Genomic DNA, 17,424 nt, shown 5'->3' with positions numbered 1-17,424 from the left:
GAATTTTGCCTAATTTTCATAATCCACAGTATATATAGTTTTAGGTGAGACTGTTCCGATAATTTTTTAAAAAGCTCTTTTCAAACTTCTGAACCTTTTATAGTAAATAAGTCACTTTTATTTTGTGTTCATTTATTTTGTATTTGAAACTGAACCATTTAAAAAAGTTTTTATTAAGTACTTACTGTGTTCTAGATCTGTGTTGTCTAGTAGAAATGTAAATGGGCCACATATATCATTTTAAATTTTCAGTAGTCAACATTAGATAAAGTAAAAAGGACCATGAAAAATTATTTTTAATATTTTAGGTTCATTAGGTTCCTCATATTTTAACACCTAATCAATATTAAAAACTATTAATGAGATATTTTGCAGTCCTTGTACATTCTTTAGAATCTAATGTGTATTTTATCCTGGACAGAACACCTCCAAGGGGCAAGCCACGTTTTGAGTGCTCAGTACCCATATGCAGATAATGGCTACTACTATATTGTTCAATACAGTTTTAGTCACTAAGAACTTTATATACAGTACTTTAATAAGGTATCATTTAACTCTCAAACCAAACATTCTCTTGGGTAGTGTTACATTTTGCTTGATGAGATAATTGTGGCATGGAGAAGTTATTTTCCCAAGGTAAGATATGTACATAGCTAGTTATTCGCCCAGTAGCATTTACAATCAGATTTGTCTTGCTCCAAAAAAATGCATTTTTCCAAATATTTTAACATATTTAATACATCTATTAATGTAGTGAAAATATTATATGGACAAAATTTACTCCTGCCACCCACCATTTTGAATCTCAGTGCTTTAAAGCTGTAAAACATTTCGTATGTATAGTAAACCTCTTGTGTAACCCTTTCTGATTTTAATCCCTCCTACTCCACAAAGGGAACCATTACACTGAATTTGGTAGTTATCGGTGCCATATATGTTTTAATACTTTACCATATGTGTACATTTTCATAAACAGTATGTGATAGCTTCTGTGTTTAAACTACTTACAGTTGGCACGCAATGCCTATACTCTGATTTGCTCAAGTATATTGATTCTTACAGCTGTACTTCATTTATTTTGACTGCTATATTGTACTTCCTTGTACAAATTACACACATCTTATTTAACTGTTTTCATGTTGACATTTAGGTTGTTGTCAGTTTTTCAGTCTTATAGGTTATACATAGGTCTCCTTCAAGAGTTCCTCTCATATTGCATCCAGAACTAGAAATACAGTACTAAGTTAAAGGGCATGTGCATCGTTAATTTTGTTAAGTTCTTTTTTGACATTGTTTTCCAAAGTGGTCATGATCTACATTTGCATCAGTGTATTCTCACTCATACTTTGTACGGTGACTCTCTGTAATTTTGGCTATTGAATAGGGCATGAGATGATATATATCCTAATTTGCATTTCCTTGATTACTCCTGAGGCAGGAGTTTCTTCACTAAATAACCTATCCCATTCACGTGTCCTTTCTCCGTTGCATTGTTTTTTGTATTAATTTGCGGGAATCCTTTAAGTATTAAGGATTCTAATTCTTTGTTGATTTTATGAGGTGTAAATATCTTCAAGTCTATAATATTTGCCATTATATTTTGTATGTGGTATGTATTTTTTAATTTTCAATTACAGTTTATATTCAGTGTTATTTTTTATTAGTTTTAGGTGTATAGCATACTGGTTAGACAATCATACTTTACATAGTGGTATCCACAATATTTCAAGTACCCACCTGGCACCATACATGGTTATTACAATATTATTGACTATGTTCTCTATGATGTACTTTACATCCCCGTGACTGTTTTGTAACTACCAATTTGTACTTCTTGATCCCTTTGTCTTTTTCACCTAGTCCCCTAACTGCCCTCCTCTCTGGCTGTCATCAGTCTATGCTCTGTATCTATGAGTCTGTGTCAATTTTGTTTGTTCATTTATTTTGCTCTTTAGATTCCACATACAAGAGACATCATACTGTATCTGTCTTTCTCTGACTGGCTTACTTCACCTAGCATAATACCCTCTAGGCACATCCATGCTGGTCAGATCTACATGTGGTCAGATTTCATTCTTTCATAGGGCTAAGTAATACTCCATTGTATATATGTACCACAGCTTTTTTATCTAGTCATGTAATGATGGGCACTTGGGTGCCATATATTCTTTTGAATAAGTGTTTTGGATTTCTTCAGATACATACCCAGAAGTAGAATCGTTGGATCATAAGACAGTTCCATTTTTAATTTTTTGTACATGATGTCTTATGCAGAGTTTTAAATTTGAACATAATCAGATTTCACAGTCTTTCCCTTTTTTTGTATCCTGTTTAAGAAACTCCCCCATCTTCGAGATCACAAACATATTTCTTAATATTTTCTTTACATATTCATACTTTCATTTTCATATTTAGACTTTAATCTGCCCAGAATTTGTTTGTACATATGTGTGAGACCGAAAGAGGGAGGGAGAGAAAGAGAAGATATGGATCAAATATTTTCCCTTCATTTATAACAATACTTAAAGTTCTTATTGCTTATTTTTCTCAGTACCAACTTAGTGAATCTGTACTTTTCTCTATTTATACTTCTCTGAGGGTCTTCCCATAAAAAGCTTCTACGTGGAAAAGCAGATCCTGGGAAATGTGCAATATGATACATTGGGGTATACAGGGAGAAAATATTAGAACTCTTATTTGGTTTTAATTTGTGTCATTCTTAATTTAGATTTGTGCATACATTTTAAGATTTTATTTACTTTTAGAGACGAGGAAGGGAGGGAGAAAGAGAGAGAGAGAAACATCAATGTGTGAGAGATATACCAATCAGTTGTTTCACACATGCTGCCAGTTGGAGGACCTGACCCACAACCCAGGCACGTACCCTGCCTGACTGGGAATTGAACTGATGAGACTTTATTTTGCAGGCTGGTATTCAGTCCACCAAACCACACCAGCCAGTGCTCCGCATATATTTTAGATTTAGTATAGAACCACTAGTTTATATATAACTTTAAATATAAATGTAAAAGATTTCAGAACATGGCAGTATATAATATGTCCTTTCGATTATCTGCCTTAAAATTTAGAAGGATTGATTTAATGGCAAAGCATAATATGAACTAAAGTCATATCAGTAAAAAGATAAAGAAGCCCCAGTCAGTGTGGTTCAGCTGGTTGGGTGTTGTCGCAAACACGAAAAGGTTGTCAGTTCAATTCCCAGTCAGGTGCAGGTTCGGTCCCCAGTCAGGGCACATATGGAAGGAAGGCAGCCAATCAGTGTTTCTCTCTCACATCTGTTTCTCTCCCTCTCCCTTCCGTCTCTGTCTCCCTTAAAAAAAAAAAAAAAAAAAAATTGACATGCTTTAGATTGGTGCTTGAAGAACAGATTGATATTAGAAAAATATTAGCCATAGAAAGATAACTAATTCTTCTAAATCTCTTTCCTACTTTAGGAATTATTGAAGCACTTCATAGGTATTACCAGAATGCCGCCACAGACGTGAGGCGTGTGTGGCTTTCTACAGTGGTAGATCACTTTCATTCATCTTTTGGTGACAAAGGCTGGGGCTGTGGTTACAGAAATTTCCAAATGCTACTCTCATCATTATTACAAAATGATGCTTATGATGATTGCCTGAAAGGTATGTGAAGTACGATACTTCGAACTTGTCGTCTGATAAAGTACCTAAGACATGGAGTGAATTAACATAGTGGGCACAATTATAACCTTTAATGAAGAAGTATTTTGCTGGATATTTACATTGATAACCTGTATTCTGGTTGGAGGAAGAGAAACTGGTACAACAGAAAAATGTCAGAAATAACTGAGAAACTGTTTTAGGTTCCTCTAGAGTAAATGCTGTACATGAATTAATAACTAGTAGGGACAGTTAATGGTTTTGATGGAGAAATACATTCGTGGATACTTATATTAAAAACCTGATTCTGGTTGGAGGAAGAGAGACTGATACAACAGAAGATGTCAGGAATAACTGTCTTAAAAACTGCGTTTTAGATTTCCTAGACTAAATGGTATATACTGCTAAATAAAATTACTCCGCACTTTAGTAACTGTTTGCTTATATGATTTTAGGTATGTCAGTTCCTTGTATTCCAAAAATTCAGTCGATGATTGAAGATGCCTGGAGGGAAGGTTTTGATCCTCAGGGTGCCTGTCAACTCAATAACAGGTTACAGGGAACCAAGGCCTGGATCGGAGCATGTGAAATATATACACTTCTAACCTCCCTGAGGGTGAAGTACGTACCTAAAAAGCCAGGTTACTGTTATTGTCATACATGGCAGGGTGTATTGTTTCTTTTTGTTTGTTTTTCTATCAAAGATGTAGTTAAAAAATAAAATATAAGTAGCACTAAAAGGTTTACAATGAAACCAGGAATTCATTCCCAGTCTTCTCAATCTCATGTTTCTCTATTTGCAAGTCCTATTCCTAAGAGGCAGCTGTAGCTTCCATTGTTGTTAAATAACATGCTTTCATGGCTTCTTTTTGTTTCTTCTTTTCTGTTTGTTTGTTTATCAGTTTTAGACATTGTCTGTTGTGTTCCCCTTATATCTCCCTCTTGTTCACTCACCATCCTTCTAACATGGATAAATCTCAGTGCTCATTAAGTTAGAGTTTACATTATGACTGTGTAAATATTATTCATTACTGATTTTATTTTCTTTCCTAAGGGTTCTAAAATTTGTTCCCCGAATTCAAAATTGCATTTCCTTTTCCCTTTTACCATTTGACTATATCATGGTCGTAAGTTTTTCTGAACACACCACTGTCATGTAATATGCGACACTTCTATTCCTGGACACCACTTTTTCCTTGAACTGAAGACTGGGTTTTCTCTAAGTTTCATGTCTTTCTCTTTCTGGATTACTCTCTCTTGCTTAAGCACTTCCTTCATTAACTTTCAAAAAAGGGTGCCTAGTTCCTATTACTTAAATGAGACTATATTATTCTAAACTCAAAATCATTTTCAGGTAATATTCAGTTTTTACTCTGTTGACTTCCAGTGATCAGTATTACTACTGAAAAGATAAGATGCCACACGATTTTCATTCATGAATGTATAACCTGTTTATTTTCTTTGGAAGTTTTTTGCATCTTTTCTTAGCCCTGCTAGTACGAAATTTCACCCTGGAATCTGGGGCTTTGACATATTGTGTTGGGCATTCATTTTCCTTCCAAATCTGAAACGGTGAGTTGTAAGATCTCAGTATAGTGTTTCAAAGCTGGACGTTGGAGTCAGGCTGCCAGCAATTGCTTCAGGCTTTCCTACCTACCTACCTGCTCTGTGACTTAACCCTTATTTATCTTGTTTATAGAGTATTTCTACCTAGTTCCACCCTTGATAAAAGAGCATATAAATAGGTACTGCCTCCTGGAGTAATAGTGATAATTAAGTGAGATAATAAATGCTTGGAACAGACTGGAATGTAGTAAGAGCCCACAGTTTAACTGTTGTAATTTTCTTGGTCATGTCTCATTTTTTATATTTGCTTTCTGTTTCACTGTCTAGATTCACTCAACTCTATTTCCCAACTACTCTATTGAAATGCTTATTTTAGCAATCATGTCTTTAATTCTAAAGCTCAATTTTATAGCGTCATAGTCTTTTAAGTTTGTAACATTTTTCTCCAATATTTTGTATCTTCCTATTCCTTGCATTTTCTGTTCTCTCTGTGTTAATTTGTTTTCATGTCTATGTACTGTAGTCTTTTCCATTTTGAAGGCCTTCTAACTTTGGAAATCTTTAATTGTCTTTTCCTAGAATGAGGAATGAGGCGCTAAAAAGCTGCTTGGAGGTCCTGTAGGATTGCGTGGAGCTTGCAGATTAGCAGATTTCATTTCAGAGTCTTAGGTGGAAACTTGCTCTTTGACCCAGACATGAGTATGGAGGGTGATCTTTCCTCAGAAGCCATTCAGAGGAGAGTTCTCCACTCCTCTGCTACAGCTCCTGCCTTTGTGTGTGTGGTGCGGGGTGGAAGGAATGAGGGGGTGAGGGGTGATTTGCCTTCTTTATGTAAACTTACCATCAAAGTCAAATTTTTATTCCCACTAGTACTCTCCCCAAAACCGTGTGCGTCTAAGCTTTCAGGCTCTCTGGGGTTTGAAGACAACTGTCTTTGTGTATTTACATTCAGTTAAATGTAGTTTTCCTTTTTTCAGAATTGTGTGGCAGTTTCTTATCTCCCCTCATTCTCCTTGTCCCTGGGAGTTTAAATCACTTTCTCTTCATTAGTATGTTTTGGGCTCTCAGGAGCGATCAGAGGTAGATGCTTGTGATGATCATGAATGGAAAAGTTGCCTTAAGCTTCACAACTTGGCGTTTTCTTTTATGTTTCATTGTAGATAATTTAGTCAGTGTTTTACATCACTTATACCATATTAACTGATCAGATTTAGAGGTGAAACTTTTTAAAATTTTAAATAAAAAAGCTACTATGTGTATAATGACTTTCTTGGATTATTTAAATTTTAAGGACTATTTTTATGCCCTCTAAATTTTTTTCCTTTTTTTTCTTTTTGCCCATATGTTCATACATTTGTATTATATATACTGTACCATATTTGGGCTTTTAAATAAGTTTTAAGGAAAGGAAAATACTCATCTAAAATACCTGTTATATCCATCTCCTTTCTTGGTACATGAAATACTTTAGCCTTCCTTCTAAAATTACTAAATCCTGAATTTCAGTACTAGTTATTTAAATGTCTCCTTTTTGCATACTGTGAATTATACTCTATTGCGTACTCTTCACATTCTAAATATAAACGTGCAGTCAACTGCTAACCCAAGCACTGTTTCTGCTTTTTAACAATTACACAAAACTTCATTTCAACTTTTAAAACTCAGTAGTAATCAGTTTGAAAGTCATCAACATTAATCTTACTAGTTAAAGATAACAACTATTACAATTTCGCTGTGTTTGGAGATGTGGTTTATTGCCAAGGGAGACAAGGACAGAATATCTGTGCTGTACTTTAAAGTGAAAATGAAGGATTTAATTGCTTTTGTTTATATCAGACAGTATTGAAATAGTTGTTGGAGAGTATAAACAGTTTTTTTTTCGTTAAAATGACTTTGTTACTCCAAGATTGACTTCTTGAGGAAACAATACCACCACCAGGGTCTGGTGAGAAATAGAGGATGGATGGATAGATAGATGGATGGATAATGGACAGCTGTATAGATAGAGGTACATACAAGTTTTTCTATGATTTTTACAGATATTCTTTTCCTGTTTATTAGTATTTTGGAGAGCTCACAACAAAAGTATTCAAGGTGTTTTTTGATACATGTGAATGGCTACTGAAGAATTAAAATTAGAATCTGCTTCTCATTGATTATCAGGTTTAGAGGCTTTAGAATAAAAGCTGTGTTTCAGGTTATATGTGGATGACTTTGAAAGATCAAGTATGATCCTCATTTACTATTCATGGAGATTTTATACATCAAAATCTTTGTAACTTTTACATTAGTCATCAACCTAATTAGGAAGTTAGTTAAGTAATCATTTCCTCATAAATGAGTTTTTCATGTAAATAATAAAATTTGCATATTTTTTCTTTTTAAGAAAATAATAAGATAGAATTCATTCTAAACTAAGAATTCTTTGTATTTGATTACTACACTGATGAAAATAATTTTAAACATAGTCTCTAAATAATCTCTTCTGTCCATTTTCTATAGGTGCCGTATTGTGGATTTTCACAAGTCAACAGGTCCTTTGGGTACACACCCTCGCTTATTTGAATGGATATTAAACTATTATTCTTCAGAGAGGGAAGGGGGTCCAAAAGTAGTAGGTACATCTAAACCTCCTATCTATCTTCAGCATCAAGGTTAGTAAATCTCATAAATAACAGTTGTAATTTATAAGACAATATCTGTGTAAGACAATGAATTGGTTTTTGCTTTAAGACAGGATAAGGTTCTGATAATAAAGAGGAGGGGAGTGTTATGACAATAGTCTGTCTGATTTTCATTTACATTTTCATTACAGTTCATTCCTGGGTAGTCAAAGATGATATCCCTGGTATCTCCAGGCATCTCCAGGCATCTCCTGGGCTGCCTGGTTCACTTTTCCTTTATTGTTCCCCCCTCCACCCCGCCCCCAGGTCTTTACCCATATATCACTTCAGTGAGACCTTCCCTACCCACCTTATTTAAAATTTCATCTCATTCCCACCTCCCACAACTGGCATTTCTCATTCTTCCTCCCTGCTTTATTTTTTTTATATGTAGCATAATACATATTTATCTTATTTATGCAGTATTTCTTCCTATTACAAGTTAAGCTCCATGAAGGCAGGAATGTTTGTTTTCTTTGCTCCTGTATCATTAACTGCGTATAACAGTGCCTGGCACAATAAAAATTTGATAAATTTTGTTGAATGGACGATCTTCATTGACAGGAATAGGGGAAAGTAAATGGTGGGCATGTCATCATTAAGGAATACAAACTATAAACGTTAAGGCCCTTCATATTGAAGTTCTAGTATTTCGTTGACAATACTTTTAAGTACGAGCATATGTGTGCCCAGTGTCTGTGTCTTTACCTTAGACATATAACAGGATGATCCCATGTGGAGATAAAGTGATAGCTCTTTAACATTCTTTAATTAAGGCAAAAATGTTAGCTAATTTCCTAGTTCCTAAATGGTGGAGATGAAGTCCTGTGGACACTTAGAACTGTTGGCTCTGGGTGCTTATATTAGCTTTATATTGCTAACATAAAAAACTACCACAAACTCTGTGGTTTAAAACAACACAATTTTATTATCTCACAGTGTTTTAGGTCAGAAGTCTGCTTTGGGTCTCACAAGACTAAAATTAAGAGGTCAGCAGGCTGGAAGTTCTCAGGGCTCTAAGGGATAGTCCTTTCCTGCCCATTCAGCTGTTGGCTGCAGTCTGTTCTTGAGGTTGTAGGACTGATATCCTGCTTCCTCACTGGCCGTCAGATGATGGCTGTTCCCTGGTTCCAGATGCCACCACATTCCTTGACTCATGGCCCCTTCCTCCATCTTCAAAGCCGGTAATGGCCAATTGAGTCCTCACATTCCATTTTTCTGACACAGCCCTGAAAAGTTCTCCAGTGTTAAGGGTTCGGGTGATTAGATTCTGTAGGTCAGGATGATCCGTGAAAATCTCCACATCTCCTGGTCTGTCGTCTTAATCGTATCTGCCAAGTTCCTTTTGCCCTGTAACATACTACATTCACAGGTTTCCGGGACTAAGATGTGGACATCTTTGGAAAACCATTTCTCTGTCTATCGTCATGCTGGATGAAATGATCTGAATATTTCTCAGTTGCCAAAACTCATTTGACAATTAGGGATTACCAGGAGAATATCAGTTTGAGCTACATTGACTAAAGGAGTAAAAACTTAGTTTTGTAAGTTCTAAAGCCCAAGTCTTTTGACTTCTGTAGGTTTTGTACAGAGCCAGGCTCTTCTTAGTGTTTCTTCCCTGGCATTCTTAGCTGTCTTTAGACAGGCGAAGCTGAGGGTTGCTTCACAAGTTTGGGTTTGAATCTCAGTCCTGACTCACTAGCTGGGGAAGTCATGTAACCTGTCAGTGCCTTGCATTGATTATGTAAAATATAGGTAACTATTAGTATTCATTGCAGGATATAAAATGTTAATATATTTTTCACTTAAAATTATTTGTGTCTAGCATTACATTAGAATTATGTCTATTATAAAACTATACATTGCTCCTAAGTACTACCAATGCCTTTCACTTCATAATTCCTTTTCTAAATATAACAGTGTGCTCCATGTGAAACAGGACCCAAGTACTTTTCAAATTGATGGCTGATTGGGGGGCAGGGAATTATGAGAAATTTCTGTTTTAAAGTTGACAGCGTATTTTGTATTTCTCAGGAGAAGATTGAATTTACCTAAGAGAGTAGAATTCCCCCTTGTTTGGGGGAAAATTGTCACTGGGCTATTTATTTCTGTAAAAGGAAAGTCAAAATATTGGGTTGGCCAAGAATTTCATTTAGTTTTTTCCATAAAATGAAAGACACATTTTTCACTTTCACCAATAACTTTATTGGTTTCAATATTTTGAGTATGTTGGCTATCTCCCGCGTGAGAGAACCTTGATTGTTCTCAATTAATGTCTTGATTTGATCGCTATCAACTTCAACTGGTCTACCTGACCATGGAGCATCGTCCAATGAGACATTCCATTTTTGACACGTTTGGTCCATCATAACACCTTCTCCATTCACTGCATATATATTTTTTGTGTTTCTACCTTCAAATAATAAAGCATAATATGCAGAAAATGTTGCATAGCTTCTTCCATGGTCAATATTAAAATGGCTACACAGAAATGGACCAGTTTTGATGTTTTTTTAAAATGCATTCTGATATGACAGCTGTCACAATACAATCTAACAAAATTGTTTTGAATGAAGTTATGACAACTAAGCTCTACTAGAGCCATCTTACAGGAAAAAAAAGTGAACTTTTTGGCCACCCCAATATTGACAGTGTGGAGCAAACCTAGGTTTACAGTTGTTCACATGGAAAATAATACAATAATTAGTAAATTATAATACACGAATACACTCTGTGTTTCACATACTTACAATTGTACACCATCTTTTGCCCCTCCTTCTATAAAATTTACTTTTGTTTACCTTAGAACCATTAGAGTTTTGTTTTATGGTAGTTAATTTTCAAATCCTTTCATTTAGATGCTTTGGATAGGAAAGATCAAGAGATTAGGAGGGAAAACTAAAATGTGTGTCATGGTGGAGAACTTTTATAAGGAAGGCTTTAGAAAACTAAAATTGAACAAGGGAAAACTGATAGGAAGTAGAACTAAAACTCTATGTCTCAGGAGTGAGAGCCCAGATGCCTCCGTGTCAGAGGGACTAACTATATTTATATTCTAAACACACATTCCTATAAACACGGTATACACAGAGAGTATATAGTGTGTGTATACAGAGTTATTTCTATCTGTATGAATAGTTATAGACAGATACATATATATATGTGTGTTATTTTATTTTTGACAGGTCATAGTCGAACAGTTATTGGAATCGAAGAGAGAAAAAACCGAACATTATGTTTACTAATATTTGATCCTGGATGTCCTTCTCGAGAAATGCAGAAACTACTAAAGCAAGACATGGAGGCTAGCAGTCTCAAACAACTTCGGAAATGTGTGGGAAATTTAAAACATAAACAATACCAGATAGTGGCAGCAGAGGGTGTTCTTACTGCAGAAGAGAAAATTGTAAGTATCTAAATATTTGTTATGTGAGACTTAAGCTGAACTTCAGAGTTTAAAATTTTCAGTTAAAATCAATATTATTAGCCCTTTGCATTTCCTGATACATTCTATATCATTAAGTTGTCAAAGATATTTTCTTTTTATGTCATTTGATTTTTGCAGTGGACATCTTTAAATTTCAAATGATACCTAATTACTTCCAAATACTTTACTCAGAGCTTCATAAAAATACTTAATTTTATATTGAATACTTTAATTTTTAATGTCAGGTGAGTGATGAAAAATGTCTATATATATATGATATACGGTAAGAAGACCTAATTTAATCCAAGAAAACCTAACTGTTGACCTTGCAGTTATTGTTTATTAAATGTGATTCTTGTGATTTGTGAGGCTCCATGTTATGCACTTGATCATAGTGGATATACCCAGCTCTAGAATTTAACTTCAGTACCGTCGCCTCTTTATCTCTTGCAGTTAAGTGGTGAGTGGTACACAATAGAAAAAACAAATTAGGAGTTGCAAACCCTCTACTTGGTATAAAGAAGCTATGTGGTAGCATACCAAATCTAGGAAATATATAGTTGTCAGAAATTTAGAGAAAGAAATGTACCCTCAGAGTACTTCATATTGATTTGTTTCCTTTTAAAGAGAGAAGATACAGGACTAAAGAGGAACATATAGGAAGAATAACAGGGTCATAGGGGAAAAGACTAAAAATGTTTGAAATGAGAGCTAGAGCCAGGGTAATACTCTTACCCTAACAATGTGAGATATAAAGGCAAGATTTGTTTAATTAAGATTCTTTTCTATGACCTAAATGCAAAATTACATTCCTGTTATTAATTTGGTTGGATAAAATTATAGGTTAATTTTAATTATACAATACCAACATGCTTGTTCACCAGGATATAGGTAACTTTTGAGAGCGTAGATGAGGTTAAACATTATCATGGAGTCTAACTGAACAGTTTAGTTAACTATCATTTTTCTGGTTTAAAAACTGAGTCCTTGATAGTGTAGAATACTAAGAATGTACATTTGTTACTGATCTTATATTGGCGGAGAGACCATGGAGAGTAGCTGTATCTTTAGCCATGAGAATCAAAACTTGGCTGACAGTGTACAGTGCTGCCTGATAGAGATGGGATAATGATGGGGCAGTGCTGCGTCCTGCGCAGATTCCCCGCTGGAGAAAAATAAGTCTGTCCAGACACTTCTCGGTCTGCCAGGAAAAGGGAGTGGCGATTGCCTCTAGTGCAGAATGCCAGGAGCCGTTCTCTTAAAGTGGCTTTTATTGAGAACAATACGCACTGGGGTATACCTCATAGATGCAAAGCTCCTCAATCAGTGTCAAAAGACTATGTTTACAGAAAACAGAAATCATAGATAACAATTGAAGGAACACAGAGATTTGCCTCAGGTCAGGTTCTGGTAGACAGGGTAGCACCCATTCAACCCTGAATCCTTAGAAACCGATCACATTTCTATCTTGGACCCCAAACATCAGTACTCATCCACTTGAGGGAATTCTTAGCAAAGTAAGTTTCCTACGATTTAATGCATTCCTTTTCCAGGCCTAATTGTCCCGGGGAACCACCTGATCCAGTTTATGGCTATACCTGCCTTTAGTATTTATTTCACTGACCCAGTCAGGCACCAGCAGAACAGCCAAGAGAGAAGGAAACTTCTTTCAGATAGAATGAGGACTCTGGCCGTGACAAACCTGAGGGGTGAGGGTCTTTTGCCCCTTCTCTGTGTCCCCCAAGCCCTTCCCTGGTGGCCCTATGCAGCTGTGCCTGTCTTCGGTTGCCCCTGCCATCAAGGGGTCTTACCCGCCATTATCTAACCAGCCATCCCCCAGGGCCAAGCAGGGTGATGTGAGGGAGGCAGCAGCTGTGCCCCTGCCAGGGGGACAGGTTTTGTCTCCTCAGTGGCCTATTTTCCCAAGGCCTCCTTGCTCAGCTCCAGCCTTGGGGCCTTTTTGCCTGTCCACAAGGCTCTGGTCCCTGAAACCAGGCAGGACAGTTCCCAACAAGATAATAATTATAATATGGTTATAATTGTAATATAGCAGGTCCTCAAATAACATCAGTTTCTTCAATGTTGTTTCATTATGACATTGATGACGTGCTGTGGGAACTTAATTCTTGTTTATGTCAATAAGCCTATGTAAAAATGTTTTGATAATGCATCATTTCACTTAAAATTCCAGAGTTCATAGACATTAAGTGAGGACTTACTGTATTAATAAAAGTAACATTAGTAGAATGCTTACTTTTTACTAGGTGCTATCCTATGCACTTCACATCTGTTAACTAATTTAATCCACATAACTGCCCTGTAAGGTAGGCACTGTTTTTATTTTACAGATGAGGATGCCTATTCTCAGAGAAGTTGTTCTATACCTAAAGCCACATGGTTACTCAGTAAGGGAGTGAGGATTCCAGTTCAGGCAGTTCACAGAGCCCTGTCCTATATTACTTCTGTGAGGATACAAAGTCTCAGTGTTATGTTTGCTAAGCTTTTATGTGAAGAATTTCACATTTATTGCTGAAAAGATAGGATATTTTGAAAAATGAAGAAAATCTTACCAATTTAACATAACATTGCTTTCACATGTTGCTTTAAAACCTGTGATTGAATTTCTTTTTACCATCTGTCTTATCGTTATTCTGCCCTTTTTTAACAGTGCTTTTATACATTAATTCAGCGAATATTGATGTAGTAACTTATCTACATATCTTCAGATAGAAATATGCAGCTTTAAACTCAGATGAAATAATGTTTTACTTTTATGTGTGTTTTTACAGCTCACTTTTAAAATATCTTTTTTCTCTGTAGTGGAAATTACAGTTTTAAATTGTAGGAATTTCAGAACAAGATTACTATTTAAAGTATCTCAAAATGTAGATACTTGGATAACAGCGTTTTATGTTTTGTTCTTCATATTTGGACTTACTTTTATTATCTTTTAATAATTATGTGGCTGTTACTCAAGGAGTAAATGGGTTTTTCAAAAACATTTTTTTATCCTGGCAACTCTCTCATAATTTCATATTTTGGCCACAAACATATTTTGAGTATCAGCTACAAATTTTGTTCTGGATGTTGCAGCTCTTATTTTTTATTTTAAAAAATATCCCCTAATGAAGTTCAGTCAAATAATGAATACAAACATACTTAGTAGCTATATTCTTCCATTCTTTTCACATTTTGATATGTTCTGGTTAAGTTACATCACTGCTTCCATTGTGTAACCCATGTACTCTTAACTTGATTAAACTTTGTTTTAGCTTCGTTTAATATTCTTTCATTTCTGACTCAAGCTGTAGAAATAGCACTGATACTGAAGTTTTCTAAGTGGCATTTTTAAGGCCATAATGTGTAAGATCGTTTTCTTAAAGTTTCTCTGTTCAGAGCCCTCTCTATTTCCCCTTCTCTCTATTTTCAATTCTTTCTCTGAGTGTGAGCCAGCATTGTCTCTCTCTGAAATATTACCTAATTTTGTAGGGCTTGGATTGAAGCATGTGTATTCTTCTTAAATGCACAATTGTAACTTTTCTTAAGAAATTTTCATTATCTTGAAAACATTCCCAAATTTTATTTTTTAATATTAAAATGATATATAGTCTAATTAATTGCTTTCTTGCTTACAATTAACAGTTTTTTTAATTTCTTTTCAAGGCCAGGAGACAAGCATCTCAGGTCTTTACAGCTGAGAAGATTCCTTGAAGAATTAAGCATCTCAGTGACTGGAATTTTATTTTACAAATTCAGATATTAAAGTCCTAAAAACAACTCACAAGTCTGTGAATTTTCTGAATACTCTGCTTTTTGTTTTTAAAGTTTCCAGGTTTTATCTTAAGTGATTCTTTGTTTAGAAATTATTTCAGAAAATATCTACCTTGTTTTCATTGTGGGTTTTATATTTCTTACCCATGTTCCATGAACTGGTTTTGTATTATAGTCACATGTAATATTTATTGTGTCCTTACTGGTGTTAGGTATTCTTAGTGTTTTCCATCTATTAATTAGTTTAATCTTCAAAGTATTTCTGTGAGACAAGTGGTATTATTAGCTGTGTGAGGAAGCTGAAGTTCTGCAAATTAATAATTTGCCTGGAAAAATTGATCATAATCCAGAGTGTGAAACCAGGCCGTCTCACTTCCAAATTCTTACCAATAAAACATTCTGCTTTCCTCTTTTGTGAAACATATATACTGAAATTCCCTCCTCACCACTTAGGAATAACCTTAGAAACTAACAGGTATATCTCTGAAAAGAAGGGTTAGCTTTTGTTAAATATTCACAATCTTACCTACACCACTGTGATTTAGAGTCCGGTATTTATTTTTTTTTAATTCTATTTATTTATTTTTAGAGAGGGGGGAAAGGAAGGGGAAAGAGAGAGAGAAAAATCACTGTGTAGTGGCCTCTTGCACGCCACCTATCTGGGACCTGCCCTGCAACCCAACCATGTGCCCCAACTGGGTCCTGAATCAGTGACCTTTAGGTTTGCAGGCTGGTGCTCAGTCTGCTGAGCCACACCAGCCAGGGCAAGAGTCTTGTATTTAATGTGTCCTATAGGAAAGAAACTTTCAGAATTTATGTTGGATGTGCCATGAAAGGTTGCAAGAAAGAATCCTACTCTGGCCAATTTAAGCGGAATGGAATTCATGGAAAGATTAGAGAAGCTCACAGAGCCCGCAGGAACAAAGGCATTGTGCAGGAACCAAGGCAACTGGAAAGGCTACACTGTGGTCTACCTTCTAAGAGGAATCGGGGTAGGAGCCTGGGCAGAATGTCTCTGCTCACAATTGAGATTCCAGAGAAGGCCCTTCTGACCCCATGAGGTACACCGTGGATAGGCAGTTCCTCAAAAGGGAGTCGATGTAGATGAGGACATGGATATGAAACATCAAAAAAGAAAAGCAGCCCGTTTTCTATTGTACCATCAAAAGTGAACAAAGTGTACTCGAATGAAGTATAAATATTAACTGCTCCATCAAATACTGAAAGGTGCATTCCAAGATGAATAGTATCGCTAAGTGGGAAATGACGGAAATCAACCTAATACCTTGTCCTTTAGACTACCCAGCGGGCGTCCCCTTCATCTCCCAGGCAGTAACCCTTTTACCTGCCATCACCGTCCTTTCCCTAGATAACGTGCTAGGCTCCAGCTGGTCTCCCCATCCGAGTCCTCTGTTGGGCCATCTTCTACCTTGAAGCCAAAACATTCGTTAGAATTTTGGTTTGTCACTTCCTAGTTGAGTCGTCTTCCTTGTCCATGGACAGAGTCTGGACATCCACTCAGTCTGGGCCCTGCTTACCTCTCCAGGCTCTTCTCTCACCACTCAAAATTCCACTCCTTTTAGCCCAAAGTCCTTTGCCAAAATACAGTTGGTGCTGCCTACGATCTCTCTACCTTTAGTTCTCCACCCCTGAGAAGTGATTGCTGAACTGCTCAAGCCTGAGTAAGGGCACCTTCTAAGTGTTTGACAAGCAAATGTTTGCAGGTCAGTGATCTGCTAACTGCCAGTCAGTAGCCTCAGAATGCCTGCCCCACACAGGGCTTAAAAATACCTTGTCAGTAAAATGAAAATAGTTTTAGAGAAGCAGTGCTAGGAAGTATTAGTCTGAAGTGTCTGGGTGTCCCAGCAAGCCGCCTCTGTGCAAACCGTTTTTCCCTAAACAGCAAACCAATTTCAACCAGGTAAAAGATGTCCTTGGGAAAGTTCTTTAAGGACTAACAGGTAAAAAGGATAAAATTTGTAGTGTTCCTGAAGTCTTTGAGCAGGTGATGGAATCATAAATCCCTTGTCAATATTTTTGGCCTCAGTAACCACTGGACACTGAAAAGACATTGAATTCACCAAGAAGCTTTGTGGCTTACAGAGTTTGATGTTTGCTGTAATAGAAATTAAACCTGAGATTTAAAAAAAATACAAGAGCACATATTTCACTAATTGTACTTACCAGAACAGTGTTCTGGGACACATTTAGCCTCTAAATTCATTGAGCGTTTTTTCTATAAATACATAGTACTAGTTCCAAATATGAAATTCCAAGTTTGATATTTTCAGGGAATGACATTTGGTACACGAATAGTTGCCAATTATATGTATATATGTCATATACAATTAGACTC

General features: G+C 36.0%; 1 protein-coding gene across 2 annotated transcripts in view; it reads left to right on the top strand.

Annotated features, from left to right (window-relative positions):
* ZUP1 (zinc finger containing ubiquitin peptidase 1) overlaps positions 1 to 17,424 on the top strand; it is a 34,607-nt gene that overhangs the window by 13,211 nt on the left and 3,972 nt on the right. The window contains exons 6-10 of one of the 2 annotated variants that reach the window (XM_054569868.1): positions 3,456 to 3,644; positions 4,097 to 4,262; positions 7,710 to 7,861; positions 11,056 to 11,276; positions 14,961 to 15,058. In XM_054569868.1, the coding sequence (XP_054425843.1) occupies positions 3,456 to 3,644; positions 4,097 to 4,262; positions 7,710 to 7,861; positions 11,056 to 11,276; positions 14,961 to 15,008 (776 nt within the window). In that variant the 3' untranslated portion in view covers positions 15,009 to 15,058. Of the gene's footprint in view, positions 1 to 3,455; positions 3,645 to 4,096; positions 4,263 to 7,709; positions 7,862 to 11,055; positions 11,277 to 14,960; positions 15,059 to 17,424 lie in introns of those variants that run through there. The other variant, XM_054569867.1, reaches the window with a different exon arrangement.

Source organism: Pteronotus mesoamericanus, unplaced genomic scaffold (assembly GCF_021234165.1).
Source record: "Pteronotus mesoamericanus isolate MK-2021 breed Mesoamerican mustached bat unplaced genomic scaffold, CSHL_Meso_final contig_20, whole genome shotgun sequence".
Taxonomy (NCBI): domain Eukaryota; kingdom Metazoa; phylum Chordata; class Mammalia; order Chiroptera; family Mormoopidae; genus Pteronotus; species Pteronotus mesoamericanus.
This window is presented reverse-complemented; position numbering and strand designations above follow the sequence as displayed.